The 22,169-nt window shown below is 36.8% G+C and overlaps 1 protein-coding gene across 4 annotated transcripts in view; it reads left to right on the top strand.

The window, feature by feature from the left end:
- LOC126248171 (ubiquitin carboxyl-terminal hydrolase 15-like) overlaps positions 1 to 22,169 on the top strand; it is a 181,440-nt gene that overhangs the window by 49,671 nt on the left and 109,600 nt on the right. For 3 of the 4 annotated variants that reach the window (XM_049948937.1, XM_049948936.1, XM_049948934.1), the window contains exons 5-6: positions 6,496 to 6,685; positions 18,352 to 18,744. In XM_049948937.1, coding sequence (XP_049804894.1) covers positions 6,496 to 6,685; positions 18,352 to 18,744 — 583 coding nt within the window. The remainder of the gene's footprint in view (positions 1 to 6,495; positions 6,686 to 18,351; positions 18,745 to 22,169) is intronic. The other variant, XM_049948935.1, reaches the window with a different exon arrangement.

Here is a 22,169-nt window from a genome sequence, read left to right as displayed (position 1 = left end):
ATACAGAGGTGATGAGTCTTGCACACAATAGACTAGTCTTGAGAGCCGAATCACTTCAGTTTTCAGACCAAATACAACAACAGAACTAAAGAAAGCCTGAGATTAAGATGATTTAGCATAAATGAGGAATGACACTGAAAGTGTTGTTGTAAAGTTCTTGTAGAATGCAAATACTTAAGGATTAAAGGAGACTACTCACCAAAAAGCAGAAGTGTTGAGTTGTCGATAGGCACACACAGAAGAAGGAAAGGTTGCTAGCTCTTAGAGTTATCATTTGATGAGCTAGTGGATGGAGACACACACACACACACACACACACACACACACACACACACACACCTATATTTTCATTCCAAGGTGGTGCCAAGTGTAGAAGCAGGAAATAGCAATATGACTAAAAGTTATAGTTACGTTATAAAAAACAGTGATTGCAATAAGTTTATAGGTGCAATTGAGGAGTCAAACAAATATTTAAAAAGCCTACAGGAAGTTGTTAATATTTCGAGGTGAGAAAATACTAATCTTAAATTGAAAATCATGAGTTACAAACATAGGCTTCAAGCAGTATTAGAAGCAGATTACCAGGTTCAAAAGTGATACAGAAAACAACAAATGATATGAAACTCGTGTGCACAAGTGGTTACAGTGCACTAGTGGACAAAAATAGCCATAAGTGCATGAACAATTCAAACCTTCTTCCCAGTGTAAATAACTTCCAAAAGTGTGTAAATAATTCAGTAAAACTTCCCTGTGCAATCAACAGCCAGAAGTGTGTTAACAACTCAAAGACTTCCTATTTCTCAAGAAATCCCTAACAAAGTGCACAAAAAAGTGCTGCACACTCAACAAAATTCATTATATGAAACTAATATTGTGTGCAAAAACAGGTTTAGCATGCTATCAGAAAACAGCAATGACTTTGTGATGTTGAAAGCAAATATTCCAGCCAGTGTGAAGGTTACAAAATGGAAAGTTGTAAAATTAAAGATAGCAGCAGTCATAAACACTGGACAAAGAAATGCAGTTTGCTATTTCTAGTGGACAACCACAGAAGAAAGCTAGCTATTATTTTACAGGATGTGAATATGGACTTTCATGCAGCTGGAATTGTGAAACCCAGAGCAAGGATGAAAAACGTTGTTGAAGATGTCTCAGGACATAAGAATATATTGAAGAACAGTGATTTTGTTGTTTGTGTGACTGGTGCAAACAGTGTAGCACATAATGAAGCCAAAAATTGTGTAACAGGTTTGGAGACGTTTTTAGATGTAAATAAGACAAAAAACAATGTTGTTTTGATGATACCTCACAGACATGACCTGATATGTAATTCGAGCAAAGAGATCCACAAAACCAACATTAAAATCATACAACTATGTTCCACTTATGAGGAATACAATGTAATAGATATTAGTCGATTAGAGAAAACTCTGTGCAGTGAACATGGTGAGCATCAGAATTACCATGAAAACAAATTTCTCTGTCAAGAGAGAAACAAGATTATAAATGAAATTCGTGAATGGAACAGTCTTGTTTCGAAAGACAGTCCTTTCATGCATGTTAATGTACCATTTTTTTTTAAATAGGGAAAACAGCATTAGGAGGGAAGGAAGGGTAGAAACCGTGTTAAGAGGAAACTGTAGCTCACTAACTCATTCAGGTAACTGTGCTTTAGAACACCCAGTGGAAATAAATGAACATGCAAGACACAGTGAAATCAAAACGCCATTCTGTGTTAATAACAGTATTCTCCTTCTTCATATAAATGTACAATCTCTTAGAAGTGAAGTCAATGAACTGTAATACTGGCTTCATAAAATCAACTGCAGTGTTTTGTGTATCAGTGAACATATGGGTGAAAGAGTCTGAAATAGACATGTTTGTTCCACTTGGATATTTGCTTGTAACAACCTACTTGCTTGTAACAAGCATGTGACATGGCAGGGTCTCAATCTACTTTAAAAGCTATCTTGATTCGCATTACTCAGTCATAGAAGATTAGTAGAATATGCCTTGAAGGTATATTTGTAGTACCTGGTATATAATGCACACACAAAAAATTGTAATTGTGTCATTTTATCAAATACCAGGTTCTGATGAAATAGTATTTATATAAAAAAAATTAATGCTTCAACATTGCAGTTGTCCAAAGTCAGTTAACTGTTACTGTCTTAATGAAATTCATAAATTGATACACAAACTAAGCAATTCAAAAACAGAAGACTGTTTTGGGCTCAGTAATTTAATCATAAAGTATATAGGAAAGGAAATCAAAATGCCACTTCTTTCACTGTGTAACAGAGTAATAGAAAAAGGAATTTTTCCAGAATACCTTAAGCTCACAGTTACATTACCTATGCATAAAAAAGGTGATAAAAACTTCCCAAATAACTACAGACACATTTCAGTAGTACTAACCATACCCAAGATAACAAAAAATTGTATGCATAAACAGATATACAGCTATTTTGAAAACAACAAAATTTTAAATGAGCAACAGTTTGGATTCAGGTCTCATCTATCAACTGTAAAAGCAAGTTAAGCTTTGGTGAATTATGTTTATGAAATGTATGGAAAAAGGCTACCTACATCTGGAACACTTATTGATTTAAGCAAAGCATTTGACTCAGTGTCACATAGCAAAATCATCAAAAAGTTAGAATATTGTGGCATAGAAGGTAAATCACTCAGTTTTTTTCAAATCTTTTTGAGTAATAGGTTACAGCTTGTATATGCAAATAAGCAGAGATCATCAGTGCCCCCAATAAAAAGAGGACTACCCCAAGACTCTGTTGTTGGGCCTTTCCTGTTAATTGTCTACATTAATGGCTTTTCAAATTATGTGCTGTGTAAAATATACTATATGTCATCAGCATGACATTAATAACCATAGGTGTGATTTTACAAAATGTACATGCTAACAACAGAGAAATGATGCAAATGACTAATCAGTGGTGTCAGGCCAATCAGCTGTGCACGAACCAAACAAAAACAGACGAAATAATTTTTAATCCAAAGGTAACCAAAAATCAAAATAAAACTGTAAAGCTACTTGGACTGTTCATAGACCAAAAACTCTTTTGGGAAGAACACACAAATTATCTGTGCAGCAAACTAGCTAGTGTACCTTTTTTAATGTACAAATTGAGGAACAGTGTCAGCAAACAGTTGCTGCTCCAGTCATGTTTTGCTTTCTTCCACTCTCATCTGCGGTATGGAATATTGTTCTGGGACAATTCCCCAGAAGCTAAATGTAATTTATGATGGCAGAAGAAGACAGCCAGGATGTTTCAATAAGTTCCCATACTCAGCTCGTACAGTACTGATAAATAAGTATAAGAACATGTTACAAACTTGGCTGAAATACAGTGAATTCTATTCAGTTGAAGAATACCTTAAAACTAATCAGTGTAATGTATGTTTTTCCTGAGTAGTACAGAAAATCTTTTATTTCTGAAATAAACTAGTTATTTCCTGTGTTATTTTCTGTATATGTAATTGATGATTGTATAAAAATTGACTCCACTGTAAACTTTGACGAAGCCAATTGTATGAAAAATACTGAAATATGAACAGAAATATTCTATTCTATTCCGTTACATTCTGTTCTATTCTATGTCCCTGCATGGTGCCAGCTAGACTGACAGTGCTAATACTATTTTGAGGCAGGTGGACTGGTTGTGGTGGGGGTAGTGTCAGGTGGGATGGGTGGCTAGCAGCTCAGAGGGAGGCCAGTTTGCTGACTAGGAATGGCAGGTGTAGTTGTAGTGGCTGGTGGTGGGAGGGTTGGGGGTGTGTGACGATATGGTACGGGAAATCTGTTGGGCTAGTTTTGGGGGTTATGGCCAGTCTGTGAAGACCTTCAGCATACTATGCAGGGAAGTTCTTGTCACTACAGTTATGTCGCCCACAGGTGATAAGGGTGTATGGGAGGGATTTTTAGGAGTCTACAAACAGATTTCCCATGCCATACCCTCACACACCTCCAACCCCGTACAACACATCCTCTGCTCCCATAATCATCCTGGCTTCGATCTCAAGCAGCCCATTGTCCCTGCACCCTCCACCCAACAGTTTCCCCTTCCTCTGTCCTGTCACACCTTCCCAATTCATGTCCCCACATCACCGTCAGCATGTGCCACTTCCCACCAACTGTTGAAACTATACTTGCCACCCCTCCCTCCAGCATTCCTAGCTGGCAAATTGACCTCCCTCAGAGCTGCTAGCTGCCCACCCCCAGTTCCTCTCCAAGACTCCTGCCTCCCTCTCCATCTCCCTCTACCCACCCCACCCCTCCCCACCCTCATCACAACCAGCCCACCTGCTGAAAAATAGCATTGGCACTGTCAGTCTAGCTGGCACTATGTCGGGTTTTAGGTGTGTGTCCGTGTCCGTGTTCGTTCGTTCGTTCGTTCGTTCTGGCTCGTCAGTTTATCTCTGAAATCCAAGCTAGTTTTCCTTCTTGTCGCTATTGAATGCCATTGAAAGGTTGAACAGAGATCTAGAGAAAACAGCAGCATTATATAAATCTTAAACTACTCAGTGTTGCTGGACCTTGTAACAACTGTATTTGTCAGTATTAACTTGGAATTCTAAATCCTAAATCTGAAGTAGTTCTTACAGTGTCACCACTGTGTGATATAAGATCTTGACAACTGTTGGAAAATGCACCTAAGCTGTTCATGACATTGGAGCACAATTGTCTGAGTAATGAAGATCTTGTAACATTTGTAGGGGAGAATAAAATAAAGTAGATAAATGTAACAAAGTGAATCCCATACTTTGAACTGAATGAAGAATATCAGTTTGAAAATAAATTGTCAAAGCCTTATCTGTGATTTCTGTGTTGAAAAATGCCATTCAGAACAGATAATTTGTAAATCTCGCTTTTGAATGAACCTAGTGCAAACACTTGTATTTGCAAGTGCACTTGGGGTGTTAGGTGAATAGTAAAATATATAGCTTTTAAATCTCACACTCCATCCAAGCTATATGCATTTCCAGGAACTGTGAAAAGTTCATAGGGTGTAAGCAGTATTCGGTACTATTACTTTTTTTGATACTGACAGCATTTTCTTTTTGTTGCACTTTTGATTTCTATTTCATGCATTTGTTGTACAGAAAGTTTTGTGAAGTTTTGTGATAATTATGTATTAATGATTTAATTTCATTCATTATAATCATCGTGCTTGGAAAACCTGAAATTGGGTCATTTGTGATTTAAATATTGAAACAATGCATCATTTACATACGTTTTCATGCTTAATATGGCACATTTCAAGAATTTATTCCCATTGTCAAATGCAGATATTTACATTAGTTTTTTGTGTGTTTGCGTGCAAGTTGTTCTACCTCTGTTGCACTGCACTCATGTTTTTTGAGGTTGAACTGCAATTCGAAAACCAGACAAAATAAATTTTGGAATGTTTTCTACATGCTGATGTCAGAAATAGTATTTTTCATCTGTCTGCTTACAGGTACTGTTCCTCCATTATTCAGAAAACTACGCACACACACACACACACAAACTGTTTGTTTCTTTTTTTAAAAAAATGAAAATATCTTACAAAGATATTATGACAGTATGGCTTCACAAAGAGATTGCATACAGTTTGTGGTGTTACATTTTTTATGGATTGCATTATTTATATGAAGCTGTCACTTACAAATTTTATCTTACCATTACTGACAGTTACAGACTTCTAAATTATCAGTTATGCTTTATTTTCTATTTTGTTGCAAATATAGAGTAAAATCTGCAAAGAATGAACATATTTATGGAATTTGCACTTGTTGTTATAATAACTCCTGCAAATTTACAGTAGTTATTGTAATAACTACTCTAAATTCCATATATTCATTCTTCATAAACCCTACTCAATATTTTCAACTAAATTAAATGTAGAGATTAATCAATAATTTAAAAGTCAGTAATGGTAAGATTAAATTTATAAGTGACAGCTTTATGTAAATAATGTAATCCACAGAAAATATAATGCTGCAGACTGTATGCAAACTCTTTGTGAAGTCATACTGTAAAGTATCTTTGTCACATATTTTCATTTTACTAAAGAAACAGTGTGAGTGATGGTTTGCATGTGTGTGGTTTTCTGAATAATGGAGGAGGAACAGTACATGTAAGTAGACAAACGAAGTATACTATTTCTAATGTCAGCATGTAGAAAATGTCCCAAGACCTATTTTCTCTGATTGAAGTTTAACATAAAAAAAGATGACTGCAGTGCAACAGAGGTTGAGCAACACATATGCAAACATCACATGAAATACTCATGTGAATATTTGCACTTGACAATGAGAATAAATTCTTGAAACACTTCATGCTAAGAATGATGGGGGTGCAAGGGTGGGAACAAACACGTATATGGTGCAGTGTTTCATTATTTCAGTAATGAATTAATGATTTGTTAATGTTATGAAATTGTGAGTTATGAGGAGTGGAATGCACATGAACATTTTATTTTCACTTTATTTCAGCACACATTATTGAGTTCATGAAAAGGGCATTCAGAATTCCACTATCTACACCTGTGAAACTAATGGCCTGTTTCAATAGTCAAGACTATACTGAACTGAATGAAAACTCCACCGTTAATGAAGAAGGGTTGTATGTGAATCAGATTCTAGTGCTTGCCACAAAGTTTTCAGTCCAATACCCCCGAAAGAGGTAATGAATTACTTTTTATTTTATTACTGCTTACTGTTTAAGTTCAAGAGTGAGTGCTCAGAGAAAGTATGGTAACACTCGTGAACTTTTTTCTTTCTTTGCTCTATATTTTGGTATGGAAGAAGGTTTGTTCAAGAAGATTCTATGGTCATATTTAACTAACATAGTTTTCTCTATTCAAATTGAATTATTTTAAATGTACAGACATAATGAAATAATGTTAGTGCTTGTAATGCCACTGGAAGTCAGGCTCTAAGGTTTAAAGCAATCTGGCAAAATGTGGCTCACAAGTAATTGCGTTCCAGTGGATGTTTTCTTCTCCAGCTCTAATTGCATGGTGTCATCAAGGCCTCTCCACAGCCTGTGGTTTTCTTGTTTAGCAGCAATCAAGTGAGGCAGTGTCTCTTCGACTGTTTCCTTAAAGCTTAGATTCTTGCATGTTCACTAGCTTCCCTACTTTGAAGAGGCATTGCTTTTTCATTGGTCCACTTGCTCTGTGCTCTGTGTTCTGTCCAGATTTAGCCTCTTTAACAGTGGGCTATCGGTCAGCTTGTCATTTTGAATATTATTGTTATTTACTATTCTGGTTTTGATTCTGATTTTTCTTGATCTACAAATATTGTAAAGGAAGAGTACTGGAAAACCATGTTTTTTGTGAGGAGTACCAGATTATGCACTTTAGTGAATGGGGAGAAAGGGGGGGGGGGGTGAGAGAGAGAGAGAGAGAGAGAGAGAGAGAGAGATGTTTGTAGGTGTTAATGGATTCCAATGTAAACTTATGTTGTTTAAATTGCAACTAAACAAGGAAAATTTGTGTCATTTCCGGAGTTGCTGTGAATTGAACTAAGAATACAATGGTGTAAAATTTTTAAGATTTTCTTGCATTGTTGATGAAATTTCCAGTGAGTTTCGTAGTAGCTTTACAGATTTTAAACTTCTAGAACCATTTATCATTTTCTTTAATGATCCAATAAAAATTAATTTTGGAAGTGTTAGAAGTGATCTCCAACAAAACAATCTGTTCATCCTATACAGAGCAAGAAGAGATTCTGCAATTTTTGAAGTCAGATCATAAGACTACCCAAAACTCAGACTTATCTTCTAAAGTATTCACCCCCCCCCCCCCCACGCCCCACAGATCATCATATATTTGTGAGAGTACGTTTTCTTGAAATTAGTACTTCAGATCTGATCAGTGTAATGCAGTGACCATTGAGTCATTGGAACATGAACTTCTTTCCACAACACAAATTGAAATCAATATTGCTGAACTTTTCAAGACCAAGTTAAATAAATCTAACCTGAATATTCAAATTCATTAATGTGATTAAACAATGGGAAGTCCAGGCTGGAATAATGACAATGTTATGAAAGGAATAGATTGCTACTCACCATATAGAAGAGATGTTGAGTCGCAGACATGCACAACAAAAAGACTGTTATAAATTTGTGCTTTCAGCCCAGAGACCTCCTTCTGAATTAGGAAACTCACTTGTACTTTAAAAGAAGGCGTTTTGGCCAAATCCTCAAATTTATAGCAGTCTTTTTGTTTTTTCTGTCTACAACTCAACATATCTTCTATATCATGGGTGGCAAACTATCCATTACATAATACTGTAATTAATGCAGGTGTAAGAGTTTGGGATAAATATCCAAATAAAGATCAGAGTTTTAGTAGTATATGTCTTGGGTTGTTTGTGTATAGGGAGTAGCTGGAGCTCACGATTCGAGATGACAGATAGTCGTCCCTGCAATTAGTTGACTTATCTGTGATGAGGCCGTGATGACACCACACAAGTTGAGTTGGAGGGGGAAGGACTCGCTCAAGGAGAATGACTCATGAACCACACTTTGCCTGGCTTGGTCTAAAGTCTGTGTCAATACTCCTTTGTCTGACTTTGTCATTTCAAATTTGTATCTTTTCATTACTGTGTTGATATTTTGGATATAAAGTTTGAAGATCTGGTGCTAGGTTAACAAATGCAACACTGAAAGGCCATGGGTATAAAAAAATTTACTGTAGTTTGGATTGTAACAGTATTATATGAAGAATTTAGTTGTGAACAGCTTTATCACATACACTTGTAACTTGGCAGTTTTGTAGTGAGGGGCAGCTGAAATAATACTCTGGGACTTATAATCTCAGTTTTAAATGTGAATTGGCGCACATCAGATCATGAACAAGAATATCAAATAGTTGATGATGGAAATTTGTCCAAAGGGAAATATCCCAGGAGATAATTTAAAAAGGAAATCCTTTATCACAGAAAGCAGTGCATACGGGACATCGAATTCTCGGGAGCCCAGAACAACATGCAAAGTAAAGGACTTGCAGTGTTCTTCTAAGCCTTATATGTAAATTAAGGACAAAAAGGATATTCTTCTCTGGTGCCCTAAATATAAACACACTTTTGAAAACAAGGAAACTAAAATAACTATTTAAAGTATTAGTTGAATACCAAGCACAACTCCTGGCTGTTCAGGAAACAAGATACACAGATGAAGACATTATAGAATCTGAGAGATATAGGATTCTCAAAGTAAAGAAAGGTATTCCACATCTAGGAACAGGATTCATTGTCACCAGAACAGCAGTAAATTCAGTCATAGATCTTTGACTCTCCAAGCAAAAGGCTCTCAGTTCTTAATGTATAATGTGCGAATAAGCCTTACATCTTAATAAACTTTTGCTCTAATAAATGAGGGTGATAAAGGAATCCAGAAAGAGTTGAAAACTTATGGGAATCACTGGAACATGATTATCAAAGATTCAGTTGAAAAATGTTTAAAAAAAAATTAGGAGACTTGAGTGCTTAGAGTGGAAAAGAAAATTCTGGAAAACTGTTGAAGAGTATCTAGCACACAAAAGAACAAATAAAAATGGGGAAAGACTAATAGAACTACACCGAGGTCCAACATCAAATTCATGTCCACAAATTTTAAGAAACTGCTGAGGAAACAGAAAACTTGAAACTCAACTAATACAAACCTAGGAAAATTTCAGATAACTGTTTTTCTGCTACTAACAAGCTCTTTGCCCCCCATGCTGAGCCTGCATTTGTTGTGGCTGTACTGCTTGCCAAATGTTTGTGCCTGTGCAGAGAGATGGTGTTCCAGCTGATGTGAAGTATTTATTATCAGATTTTTCAAAAACATATTAGCTGAAAATTTTGATTTTTGCTCGTCTTACAGCCTGATATATGCACTTTATAAAGAACTGAATTTCTTTTTGTTATCCCTCATGCTAACTGTGCTGCATCAAATTAACATTGCACAAAATTTTAAAGAGTTTGCAGAGGTGAAACTGTGTGTGAACTTTGTGTATGGTTGATTTTAGCTTATACATTGCTGTGAATGAATTGTAGACAAGATACCAAAAATTTATTCAAAACTGAGAGCAGAATAATAATTCATTCTCACGTTCGTGGGTTTATATCTGACAGACAGTTGGGAACAACACGCCCAGTTCCACCCATGCAGACTTGCCGACTGCTATGAAATCCTTATCATTCATTTTTAAGAAAACAGTTAGGTGAAAAAATTTGATTTTTTCAACATCTTACAGTCTGATATCTTTGCTTGATAAAGGACAGAATTTCTTCTTGTTATGTGCCGTAGCTACTTTGCTGCATCAAATTAAGTAAAACATTGCATGAAATTTTAAAGATGCTGCAGAGGTAAAAATGCCTTGTGTGGACTTTGCATATGGTTGATTTTAGCTCATACATCACAATAAATGAAATGTAGCAATATTGTGAAAAGGAAAGTTGCTACTGACAGTATAACGGATGTGCTGAGTCACAGATAGGCACAACAAAAAGGCTGTACACACACACACACACACACACACACACACACACACACACACACACGTGTGAGCGCAACTCACGCACACCTCCATTATATGGCGAGTAGCAACTTTCCTTTTCACAATATTGTTACATTCCACCCTGGATTTTCCATTGTTTAAACGAGATATAGGAAATATATTGAAATTTTATTTAAAATTGAAAGCAGAAGGATGTCTCATTTCGCTCTCAAGTTATTGGGTTTTATATATGAAGGACGCTTGCGTGCCATGCGTCCATTCGTGTCCTTGGATGTTGCGCATCATGTGGTCATAACAGTCATCATGTCTCAAACGATTCAAGCTATCAAAGCGAACTTTTCTGCAAATCATTGCACGCAATGAGGCACATACGTTATATGATAAATCGAAACTTCTTATATTCTAGAAGATGTGAAAGTAACTCATCAGCAGCAGTGAGAGCTCGGTGGTTCAGGATGCATTCAGATGTCCATAGCAGTGTAGGAAAATCCAAATGGCGTGCGTATACAAGTCCACAACACCTAGGGAATGGTGTAGCATGACGTGTATACATGCCCACAGCAGCAGATGGGTTACGAATGAAGAAGAATTCATGAACATAAAAGTTGGAAACAGTGCAAATATAGAAGCAGATCACTATCTAATCAAAATAAAATGTCATTTTTTCCACATGCAAGGCCCCAAGACAAGAGCATTGGCTTCATAAAATTGATACTGAAACTCTGAAAGTTAAGAAACAAGAATTCCAGGAACAGCTAAATATCATCTCAGAAGACTGGAAGGAGGTTAAAATGAAATTAGTCAATCCCACTTTTGAAATAGCACCATTCAGAAAAGACAAAAAGCACAAATCATGGAATGAACAATGTCAAAAAAGTATTACCGCTTAGAAAAAAGGCCTGGCAGAAATGGTACCCCACCAAAATAAGTGATGACTTTATCAGCTTTAAACAACAAAGGTGTCATACATCAAAAACCATAAGGGCAATCAATTGAAAGTTTGAAAGGAGCCAGCTATCAATAAGTGAGGAAGACCTCCAAAAGAACAATACCAGGAACTTCATTAAAAATTTTAAACAAAGCCTCCAAACTTACCAGCTACTTAACATGTGCTTCAAAAATGAAGATGTAAAGTAAGTCATAAACAACCAAGAAAACTGTGAAATGTTAGAAAGCTATTTCAAGAAGTTGTTAAATTGTGGAGGATCAAGAGCAAAATTCGTAGAACAAAATCTGGGGTGCACTTACACAAACTTGGTCCCTTCAGCATGGCTGAAATCCAAAGCATCATTAAAGATCTGAATAATCAGTGACTGCTGAAATGTGGATATTGCAGTTTCTGGAACAGTCAAGAAGCTACATGGAGCCTTCCAAAAAGTCTAGAAAACAGAAGTTATACCAGAATATTGGAAAACAGCCTTAAATCACCCTTTCCACAAGAAAGGAGATAAAACTAATCCAAAAACTGTAGAGGAATATCCCTCCTTTCAGTGACTTACAAAATTCTCTCGAAGGCATTACAAAACAGGCTGGAAAGTCAACTGGATTAGCAATTAGGAGAGTCCTGGAGAAGGGGGGGGGGGGGGGGGGTCAGAAAGGAATTATACTGTGTGCAACAAATTTTAAATCTGCGGAACAAACTTTATAATCAGGTATAGAAGAATGCGAGCAAAAGCATTTGCATAACATTTGTAGACTTCACAAAAGCCAGGGAAATGTTATTTAGCACTTTAAAAAGAGTTTGGAGTTGACAACAAATCAGTGGCAATCATAAAATAAACACTAACAAATACAAAATACAAAATTAAATTTTTATGTGAAATCTCAGAAACTTTTGAGATCAAAACTGGTGTAAAGCAAGGATATGGAATGTTCCCACTGCTGTTCAGTTGCATACTAGGAAAGGTAATCAGGGAATGGAAGAGGAGAACAGAAGAAGATATTTAAAAAATTGTAATTACAAGAAAAGGCAAAATCTAAAAATTGAGTGTTTGGCTTTAGCAGACAATTTTGCCATCTTAGCTGAATCTATAGAAGATGCAACAGAATAGATCAGTGTCCTACAAGAGACAGCTTTAAAAACAAGCCTGTGTATATCTGGTTTGGTGGATGGCGGGTGAGGTGTGGTGGGGATGACAGATGCGAATGAGGCACCAAAATATACGGAAGCTGATTATGGAATAATAAAAAAAGGCTGTAAAATTTAAATTTGTTGGCAAAATAATACAACCAAATGCTTAGGAAAAGGAAGCTAACTTAGCAAGAGCAGGGAAAGTGGAAGTGGGTTTTCAGTTAACAAAAAACTTGTATAGCAATAAAGCTATTTCCATAACTGCAAAACTCTGTAATTAGACCAGAATGTCTTTATGATCCAGAATGCCTTTTGTTAAATAGAGTTAAACAATGAGGTGAAATAGAAAAGAAGAAAAGGAAAACAATCTGGAAAATTTTGGGACCAATATATGACAATGGGAAATGGAAATAAAAAAGTGCTAAAGAAGTTTATGAAAGAATAGAGCCAATATTAGACGCAGTGAGGAAGGGAAGAGTTGTATGCTATGGACACTTAAAAGGAAAATTCAGACCAAAAGTAAAAAGTTTGTAGTGCTTCCGGAAGAAAACAAAGAAAAAGACTGGTGCAGTACTGTCAGAAGAAAGAAGAGAGAAGCATAGGAAAATAATGAAAACAACTTGAAGGAAAGGAAGGAAGGAGAAAAGAAAGATAACATAAGTTACTACATGTGAGTGTCAGTGTGTCAAATCGATAACAAGAAAAGAAGACAGTGTACTTTGTTTTAAGTAAACTAAGCTACAGTAGTACATGGGGATGACTTTGTCATTGTTTATCATATATCAAGAGCTGTTCAACAATAATTTGAAGTACTGATGTAACTACAATTATTATTATTATTATTAGAATCACCCTATATATACAGCAGACTCTTGACTGTCTGGCCTAATGTGGCAGAAGGTCAAACCAGATAACAAAAAATCCAGATAGTCTGAAGTTTTATAAATTCTCTCTTCCGACACCAGTCGTACCATTCAAAACACCCTTTTTTTAATATCATAACCCAATTTATTAAAATTTTCTGACTTCTTATTTAATACATGTTAGTTATAAGTGTTTGTTATATACATACTACACCCTTCAAAAATTGTTCCTAGATACATAAAACAATCTGCTTTGTAAAGTATGAATGTAAGATTACACACATGTGAAAAGCCAGGAGTAACAGCAGACATGAAACTTACAGGTTTGAAGTATTAAAAAAAGTCTTTGGTAGATGACGGTTTCCCTCCTTTAGCCCTCTTTCATCCTGCAATATCCCAGTACTTACGCAAACAGATGATATCAGCTGGCACTGCTTCCTCCTCCTCGCTTATGTACTGCAGCATAGCCTCCGTCGCCTTGACCCCTTCCAAATGTGGGATGAGATTTCTTCTGTCATCTAAGTTTGCCTCTTCTTCCTGTGTTGCTTCCTCCTGCATTACCATTTCCACAATATCATTGTCAGTTAGTTCATCACCTTCGTCATTTACCACCTATTCTGTGACATCCTCTGTATCGATATCCACACAGCCTGGTATGTTTTTGAACAGTGAAGCAATATCATTGCTTCCATCTTTGACTTTGGTTTCACCCATGGACCTTTGTGGTCTAAAAGAATTCTCAAAGACCTTACAAGTGATATGTTCAGAATATCTTCCCCTGCTTTGGCCAACCACCTTATGACATTTAGCAAGTCAATCCTTTTCAGAATATTTACACGGTCTTCATTATTACCAATTGCTGATATCTATGAATTGAGAAGACAGTGGTGATACTTCTTCTTTAGCATTCCAAGGGTGCACTGGTCCACCGGCTGGCAAAGATCAGTCACATTTGGTGGTAAAAACACTGCTTTGATACCTCCATCTCTGAGTTTGTCACTGACAGAATATGAAGTTGTGTTATCAAGAAGCAGCAGAACTTTCCTCAGTAAATTGTTGTTTTTCAAATAGTTCTCTACAGCTGGTGTGAATTCATTTTGGAACCAGGTTAAAGATTTCTGAATTGATCCATGTTTGCTTTTGATGAGTGTAATTTAGGGGCAGTGATACCCAATTTTTTGAAAGCTCTAGGCTTCTGTGTTTTCCCTACTAACTTAAGCCTAAGCCTCAGTTGTCAGTTGTATTGCTGCAAGCCAATATGGTAACTTATTCCTCACTTTTATTGTATCCAGATGCCGCAACGTCCTTTTTTTTAAGCAAGCGTTTTGGTTTGGAGCATCTTGTAATTTACACCACTATCATCACAATTGTACAGCTGTTCACCAGAAATTCCCTCCTTGTTAATAAACTTGGAGAGGTAGTATTTAAACAATGGCACAGTCACTTTGGTAGTGGATAAAGCCTCCCCACAAATGGTTTCTCTCTCTCTCTCTCTCTCTCTCTCTCTCTCTCTCTCTCTCTCTCTCCCCACCTATCCAACTTTACCTCACTGGCAGTAAAGTGTGAATATTTCTATTTACTGCTGAAATTGCAGTGCTTTTTCCTGAAATATTGGAACAGTAATGGGCAAACGATTTCCTATTAAATGTTCATGCCACAAAAATAAAGCTTCCTCAACTTCGTTATGCTTACCTTTCAGCATTGTCTTCCGTACTTTTGTTCTACTTCCAGTAATTGGGGCAGCATACCACTTTTCAATTTCTGCTCAATTTTTCTTCCAGTCCTCATCAGTACTTTTTCCTACCCCTAATTCAAATGCAATAGTTTTGGCTGCTTACCCAGAATTGAGTCACATTACAGCTTGTAGTTTCTGATCCATAGTTACTATAAATTTTTATTTGTTTGTGACCCATTTCAGATTATTTAATTAAAACACAAAGGACCACAAAAACAGTAATCAAACAGTGCACACATTTCAGATGTCTGGTATGCAGCTGAAGAAACAAAGAACACAGGGTTGCCAACAGAGCTGCCCTCTATGTTTGTTCATTGTTGTCTGTTAGTGCTGAAGGAGGGTTTCTAAGTATCATTTGTTGGAGAATGGTTTTGCTAATTTATTCAATATAAACTATACAGTATGTAGCTTATAATTGTGACTCTAGATGTGCTAGAGGCACAAAAGATGCGTAAAACATTTTGAAAAGCTACACATCATTGCTCTTGTTAAAGTGGTGGGAAAGTACAGTGCGTGTAATAAATTAATCCTCATTTTATCCTGCAGAAGTATTATTGTGATATTAATTAAGTACCGTATTTACTCGAATCTAAGCCGCACCTGAAAAATGAGACACGAAATAAAGGAAAAAATAATTTCCCGAATCTAAGCTGCTCCTGAAATTTGAGACTCGAAATTCAAGGGGAGAGAAAAGTTTTAGGCCGCATCTCCAAATCGAAACAAAGTTGGTCCATTGTAATAAGAGACACAATTCAGGTCGAATGAATGACGATACAGCTACAGTAGTTTGGTTCGAGCCGTAAGCTTAGCAGTTAAGCTTTACCAGGTAGCCATTGCTATGTGTCAGGCGCTCCGTCCGTATTTATACGGGTACCCTTTGTTTTTCACGTGCTTCGTCTGGTTTGAATTTATTGCTTATTTTTCTTTGATCTGATAAGTGCCGTTCTCTTTGTTATAGATGTTTATGTCACTCTAAGCTGAAAATGCATTACTGTACTGTGTCATGCATTATTTGTCGTATTCTGATAATGTGTGTTTACGACATGTCGCTGCTCGCGGCATGGTTTGCTTTTGTGCGTGCTACCGCCGCTTACAATAAAAAAAAGAGGAATTGTCTCAGTAGCGAAACAATGGCAAGAGACTACTATTTGTTGTTATTTACACTGCTGCTTTCTTTGATAATGATCAACAAGAACCAAATAATAAACTGCGTATGGTAGAAGATGTTCTGAACGAGAGTTTAGCGAAAATTTTTCTCTGTTTTAAAATCTTTGCAGACGCCTCTTTAGTACATTACTTTCTGCACAGAAATTAGAGTCATATTAGATTTAAAAATCTAGTCAATTGCCGTTCATTTCTGACTGTATCACTATTAGGCATAAGAATAATACGAATATAAACATGACATGATATGTGTATACTTCCGCGTTTGCTGTTGTCTCGCTCAAGACCACCTACATGTAGGTGGTCTTGTCTCGCTCTATTTCGTAGTTTATTAGGCAGACAGGATTTAAATGAGATAGCAGCAAACATGAAAGAATACATGGCAAAATGTTTATATTCGTATTATTCTTATGGTGAAGAGAATATTGCATGTGATTCACAATTCATAAAAGTTCCCATTAGCAACCATCTCTTCTCACAGGTAGGAAAAAATTCAGAATGTAGAACTGGCCATACTGACAAACATCGCAAACAGTCTTGCCAGTCGGATTTTCGTAGTTCATTGAAAAGCTGCTACATTCAAAGATGAACAATACGGAATTTGTATTTACTTCGTTGGATAATGTATGAAAATGCAGTGGTCAAAATTTGGGGCGGAGAAAAAAGCTCGTCTTCTCCCCCCCCCCCCCCTTTTTTTTTTTTTTTTTTTTTTTTTTTTTTTTTTTTTTTTTTTTTTTTTTTTTTTTTACTAACGCAGAAGTTTTGGCGCCAGTATTTATCGTTCTGCCTGCAAAGCATGCCTGTGTTGCGCTACATATAGTCGACGGCAGAAGTTAGTTGTGGCGGCACCTACCAACATATTTCAGAACTTCCGTTTACTTTGTACTCGATTCTAAGCCGCAGGCGGTTTTTTGGATTACAAAAACCGGAGAAAAGTGCGGCTTAGATTTGAGTAAATACGGTAGGCGGGAGAGTCATGAGCCAGATAGTTGGGTGTCTACTGTATTGTTCATGCTTGTAACCCTTCCCAGTCTGTTCACTGAAAATTGTCAGCTGTTTATTGCCAACGCTCTGCAGTTTTTAGTTTCTAACAAATGCACATATTTCTAGTGCATACTTGTTCCTTTATTGAAAATATTGAAAAAAAAATTGATCTGTACTACTATGTAATTACAGGCTTCTTACAGATTTTTTGAATTAAAATGAACAATCTGTATCCACTGCAACTGTTTGTTGCCCATTTTCACATGGTTTTCAAAACTTTGGAAATACCATTTTTGACTATGTTACGATGATCTGAAAATGGATCTCGACCCAAAACTAGTCGTTAAGTGAATAAAAAAAAAAAAAAAAAAATTAGCGACTTTGGACTGGTTTTTCATTCTACTAAGAGGAACCAGGTTAGGCTTATGTGTTGCCATACTGCTATAGACTTCTATGGTTCTCTTAATAACATCAGACCACTGCTTAGATGCTTTTTGAACAACACAGAGTTTGATTCCAGCCTTTGACTTTGATTGACATACTTGAAAAGGGGGGTGGAAGGGGAAAGGGGAGGGGGGTAGGCAGTAATGATGGGAAATCGATCACCACTATTGCAACTTTAATTTACATTTCTATTTTACATTTAGGAAGAAGGCTTGTAAGTAATTTTTGTTATCTTTCTGTTACTTACTTGCTCAAAACAATTAATTGTTTGACATATTTATATTTCAATGTCTTCATTTTGTGAAGTGTAATCAAAAAATTTTGTAAGTTAGTATTTTGACTTTGTGCCATTACTTCAATTTAGACAATTTGAAAACATAGCGTGGTGACAAGACCTTGAAGGGATAGGCACAACTGTCATGATGCACGAAGCATGTGATTACATTTGTTGAATGAGAAGCCTTTCTATAATTCTGTGTATATTACTAAAGTCCCTACCCCTGCACTCCTCTGTAGATGAGCACTACATAAAAGTGGATACAAATATTTGACATGATACAGATATTGTTGTTGCAGCAGCCCACTGCCACCTTTTGCTGAAGGGTCGTGTGCTGAAGCTGAAAATCCAGTTTCCTCCAGTTCTTCATCAACATCGCTGAATATCGGAGCAGAGGGAGACACACCTGCCTCATCTGGTTATTATGGCTCTGGAACTATACAGTCATATACAAAAGTTTCTGAGTATGTGAGAACATTACCACAAAATTTATCACCGGGTTCATCATCTTCATCTTCGTCTAGTGCATGTTTCCCTAATGCAACACCAAGTCAGTCATCAATGTGGAGTATGATGCCAGAGCCGGGTACTTCTTCTGGTTACACTGCACGATCTAGGAGCAGCTCAACACTAACATCTGTCGGGCCATTGTCACAAAGATCATCGTCGTCAGCTCCGAGCACGAGTTCCATGTAAGTTGCTCAGTAATGAAACTGCTTATCAGTTGTTTAATTTTGATGATTTCTTATTGTTGCCTGTTGGTAAGCAACTACATATTGTTTGCAGTGATATAGGAGTTATCATACTAATACCTGTGGGATTTTGTATTGGGAGCATCAGAACGTGTCAAAATGGAAAGTGTCCACAGGATTTATACAAAGTTCTGGCAGTCAAAAGTTCTTGATTTTAGCCATTTGTTGTGTTACTTATAACTGGGAAAGAGACAATTTAATAATGAAAGAATTCCTCATTTTTTGAAGCAATATTATACACAAAAGGCCAAAGTGAAGTTGCTGCCAGAAGCAACATTTCTTTAACAAGACATCTCCTGACATTGAAAATTGAGATGAAATTAAGGAGGAAATTTCTGAAAGTAAAGTATGAAATGGTGAGGTATTTTGAAGGAATAGATGAGCAAAGATATATGTGGCTAGCCCTTGCCGGCAAAAGACAGCTTAGGGAGGTATGTGCTAAGGCACCTTGAGTAGATAACTTTACACTGCAAGTTACAGTAAAAGAAAAAGTTTTGGGGACAGAAAAAGATTTAGAATTTGGAAAACAAATTATGATACACATTGTGGATCTATAGAGATGAAAGCATTCATGCAGTATGTGAAGAGATAGGATTATACTTACCCATATTAATATCGGATGTTAATTCTGTTTAAAGAAAGATATAATAATACAGCTATCAGATTTTTCTGAAATTATTCACAGCATCCCTTTAAGGCTGAACTTTGCATTGGAAATTTCATAAATAATCAGTTTTTGAAATACATTTATAGGTTGAATACTATTGTGCTTTGGTGACCTTGACTATAGAAGGGATGGAAAACTGCTTTCTGAAGAACAAAAAATACAACAGTAAGTTAAAAGAAGATGGCAGTTGTAAATAATATTCAGTATAGTGAAAGCCAGTTATCACCAAACAAAAAACATCAATACCTGCCAAATTAACTTCAAGTCAATAAAATAGAACTGCATGACTGTCCAGACCTCCAGTATTTTCTTATTAGATGCAGCACTGGAATTTTAAAGTTTAAGGTAGTTCATCAAGAGCTTATTTCAAGTTCATATCTACTTGATTCAATTTCTACAGGCATGAATTGGTTGTGAGGAATTTTGATCCATCTTTTTGTCATTACAGAGGAGAATTTATCCCAGTTCCTAGCAGCTGTGGAGAGTTCTGTATAAATTATATGAATTAAAAGTACAACATGGATTTCAGCTAGTCATGGCTGAGAATGTATTAATTGAATCTGTGGTTTGTGAGCTGGGGCTGGCCAATGACACCGGTCCTCGTGTTATGTACTGTGGTTAGCTTCAGTGACAATTGTTGGCCAAGGTAGTAGAATGTTTTGTGTGTGTGTGTGTGTGTGTGTGTGTGTGTGTGTGTGTGTGTGTGTGTGTGTGTATCAGGAAATGGGGATCTTGTCTAACTAAGTGGGTCACAAGGATGGTAAAAACCTCTATAAAACAATCAACTTCAAGGTCAGCTATGTGCTGTTGGATGGATGGCTGTTGTCTCAAAACATAAATTAGTGAACAACTCTTTACCCACCTGTTGCACCCCTGTCTATTATATGTGCTGAGATTTGCAAGGTTCTACCTACTTCTTGTAGGAAAGAAATGGCACTTATCATATCCCATAAAAGCACTTGCTGTGGTTTGGGCCAGCCGGAGTGGCCGAGCGGTTCTAGGTGCTACAGTCTGGAACCGTGCTACCGCTATTGTCGCAGGTTTGAATCCTGCCTCGGGCATGGATATGTGTGGTGTCCTTAGGTTAGTTAGGTTTAAGTAGTTCTAGGGGACTGATGACTTCAGAAGTTAAGTCCCATAGTGCTCAGAGCCATGAGCTGTGGTTTGGGTGTGCTGCTGGGGAGTACAGATAGCCAACAAACACTCTGCAGTTCAATCTACTTCAAGATAAATATTAAAAAGTAGCAAAAATAATAGTGATAGAACACACATTGTTTGTCATAATGTGTATTTAATTACAAAATGAGGAAGAGGTTCATTTGATATCAGTTTACACTTCAGAAAATGTTGTAAAACATTATTTGAATTCTTAAAATCACGAAAAGACTTCACAGAAATTGCTTTCTGTTATGCCACTATGATTATGAATCATAAATAGTTTGGCAGTTCCAGCAGATAGAAACATTTATGTTGGCATTAATCACACGAGTACCTCTGGGGTCATTACAGCAAGATTCCATCTTGGCCAGATTGCAGGCCAGATTGCAGCACCAAGCAATCTGGCACAGTGGGTAAGGCATTGACCTTGTATTCAAGAGTAGTGGGTTCGGATCTGATAAATTCCCGCTTCAAGTGTAAGATGACTCCTTTACTGCAGAAGAAGATTAAAATGTGCTGGACACATGTTGAGGAACTGGGAAGTCATGGAACATGGGAGACACCATGTGTTAGTGTTTGCAGAAACTATATTTTACACTTATGATGCCTCAGTAATAAGTTTCTGTACACTCCAGAGCATGGATGACTTTATTGGTGACACGGCCATATTGTCCAGACGGTTACAGAAGTCCAAGCGGTTGCTGTTACAATTCATGCAGCACAGTGGATAACATTATTCTTCCTGTATTTACCATTACAAGAGGGATACACAGTGAGACCCACTTCATAATACAACTCTTCTACCCATTTCTCCTACTTAAAGCCTTTAATGCACACAAGGGCTCCATCATTTACTTACAAAGTGATTATGAGGGTCACATATACATCAATGCAAAAAAATTCCCAACACCAAGGAGAGTAGTTACGCAAGATAAACAAAAGTTGGTCAGTGTGTTTCCACATCTGAAATATGATGTCTGTTCACATTTTGCGCCAGTGGCATATGAGTGGCACTAGTAACACCACTATGAGAATGCAAATCAGGTTTGCTTTAAATACCTTCTGTAAAGGTCATGAGATTTAGTTACCTTTCAGATTGGATGTAGTGAGTTGTTGATAGTCACGAATGCCTTTAAGGTGACAAAGACGCCACTATCAACAGCTTGCCGAGTTTGGACAAGGTCATGTAATAGGGTTACAAGAAGTTGGATGTTCCTTCTGTGATATTGCTGAAAGACTTACAAGGGGAGGCCGCCAATTGTGAAATTCAGATTCAATTCATACTGCGCATAACAAAAGCTCATGGCCAGAGGTGTAATGTGGCAAAGCACCAAGATCCACTTCTCAGCCGTTGTCGAGAAAATCAACAGTTAAAATAAACCGTTGCGGTGAAATACTCTCAACGATTATTAACTTCCAACAGCGTAGTGGTGCAGTGGTAAGCGCTCGGGTTCGTAATGCGAAGGTCGCCGGATCGAATCTCGCTCCATGCAACACATTTTTATTATTAGTTTTTTGTAATACACACTATTAATGAATT

Source organism: Schistocerca nitens, chromosome 3 (genome assembly GCF_023898315.1).
Source record: "Schistocerca nitens isolate TAMUIC-IGC-003100 chromosome 3, iqSchNite1.1, whole genome shotgun sequence".
Classification (NCBI taxonomy): Eukaryota; Metazoa; Arthropoda; class Insecta; order Orthoptera; family Acrididae; genus Schistocerca; species Schistocerca nitens.
The sequence above is the reverse complement of the archived record's forward strand: the minus strand, read 5'-3'. Positions and strand labels throughout refer to the sequence as shown.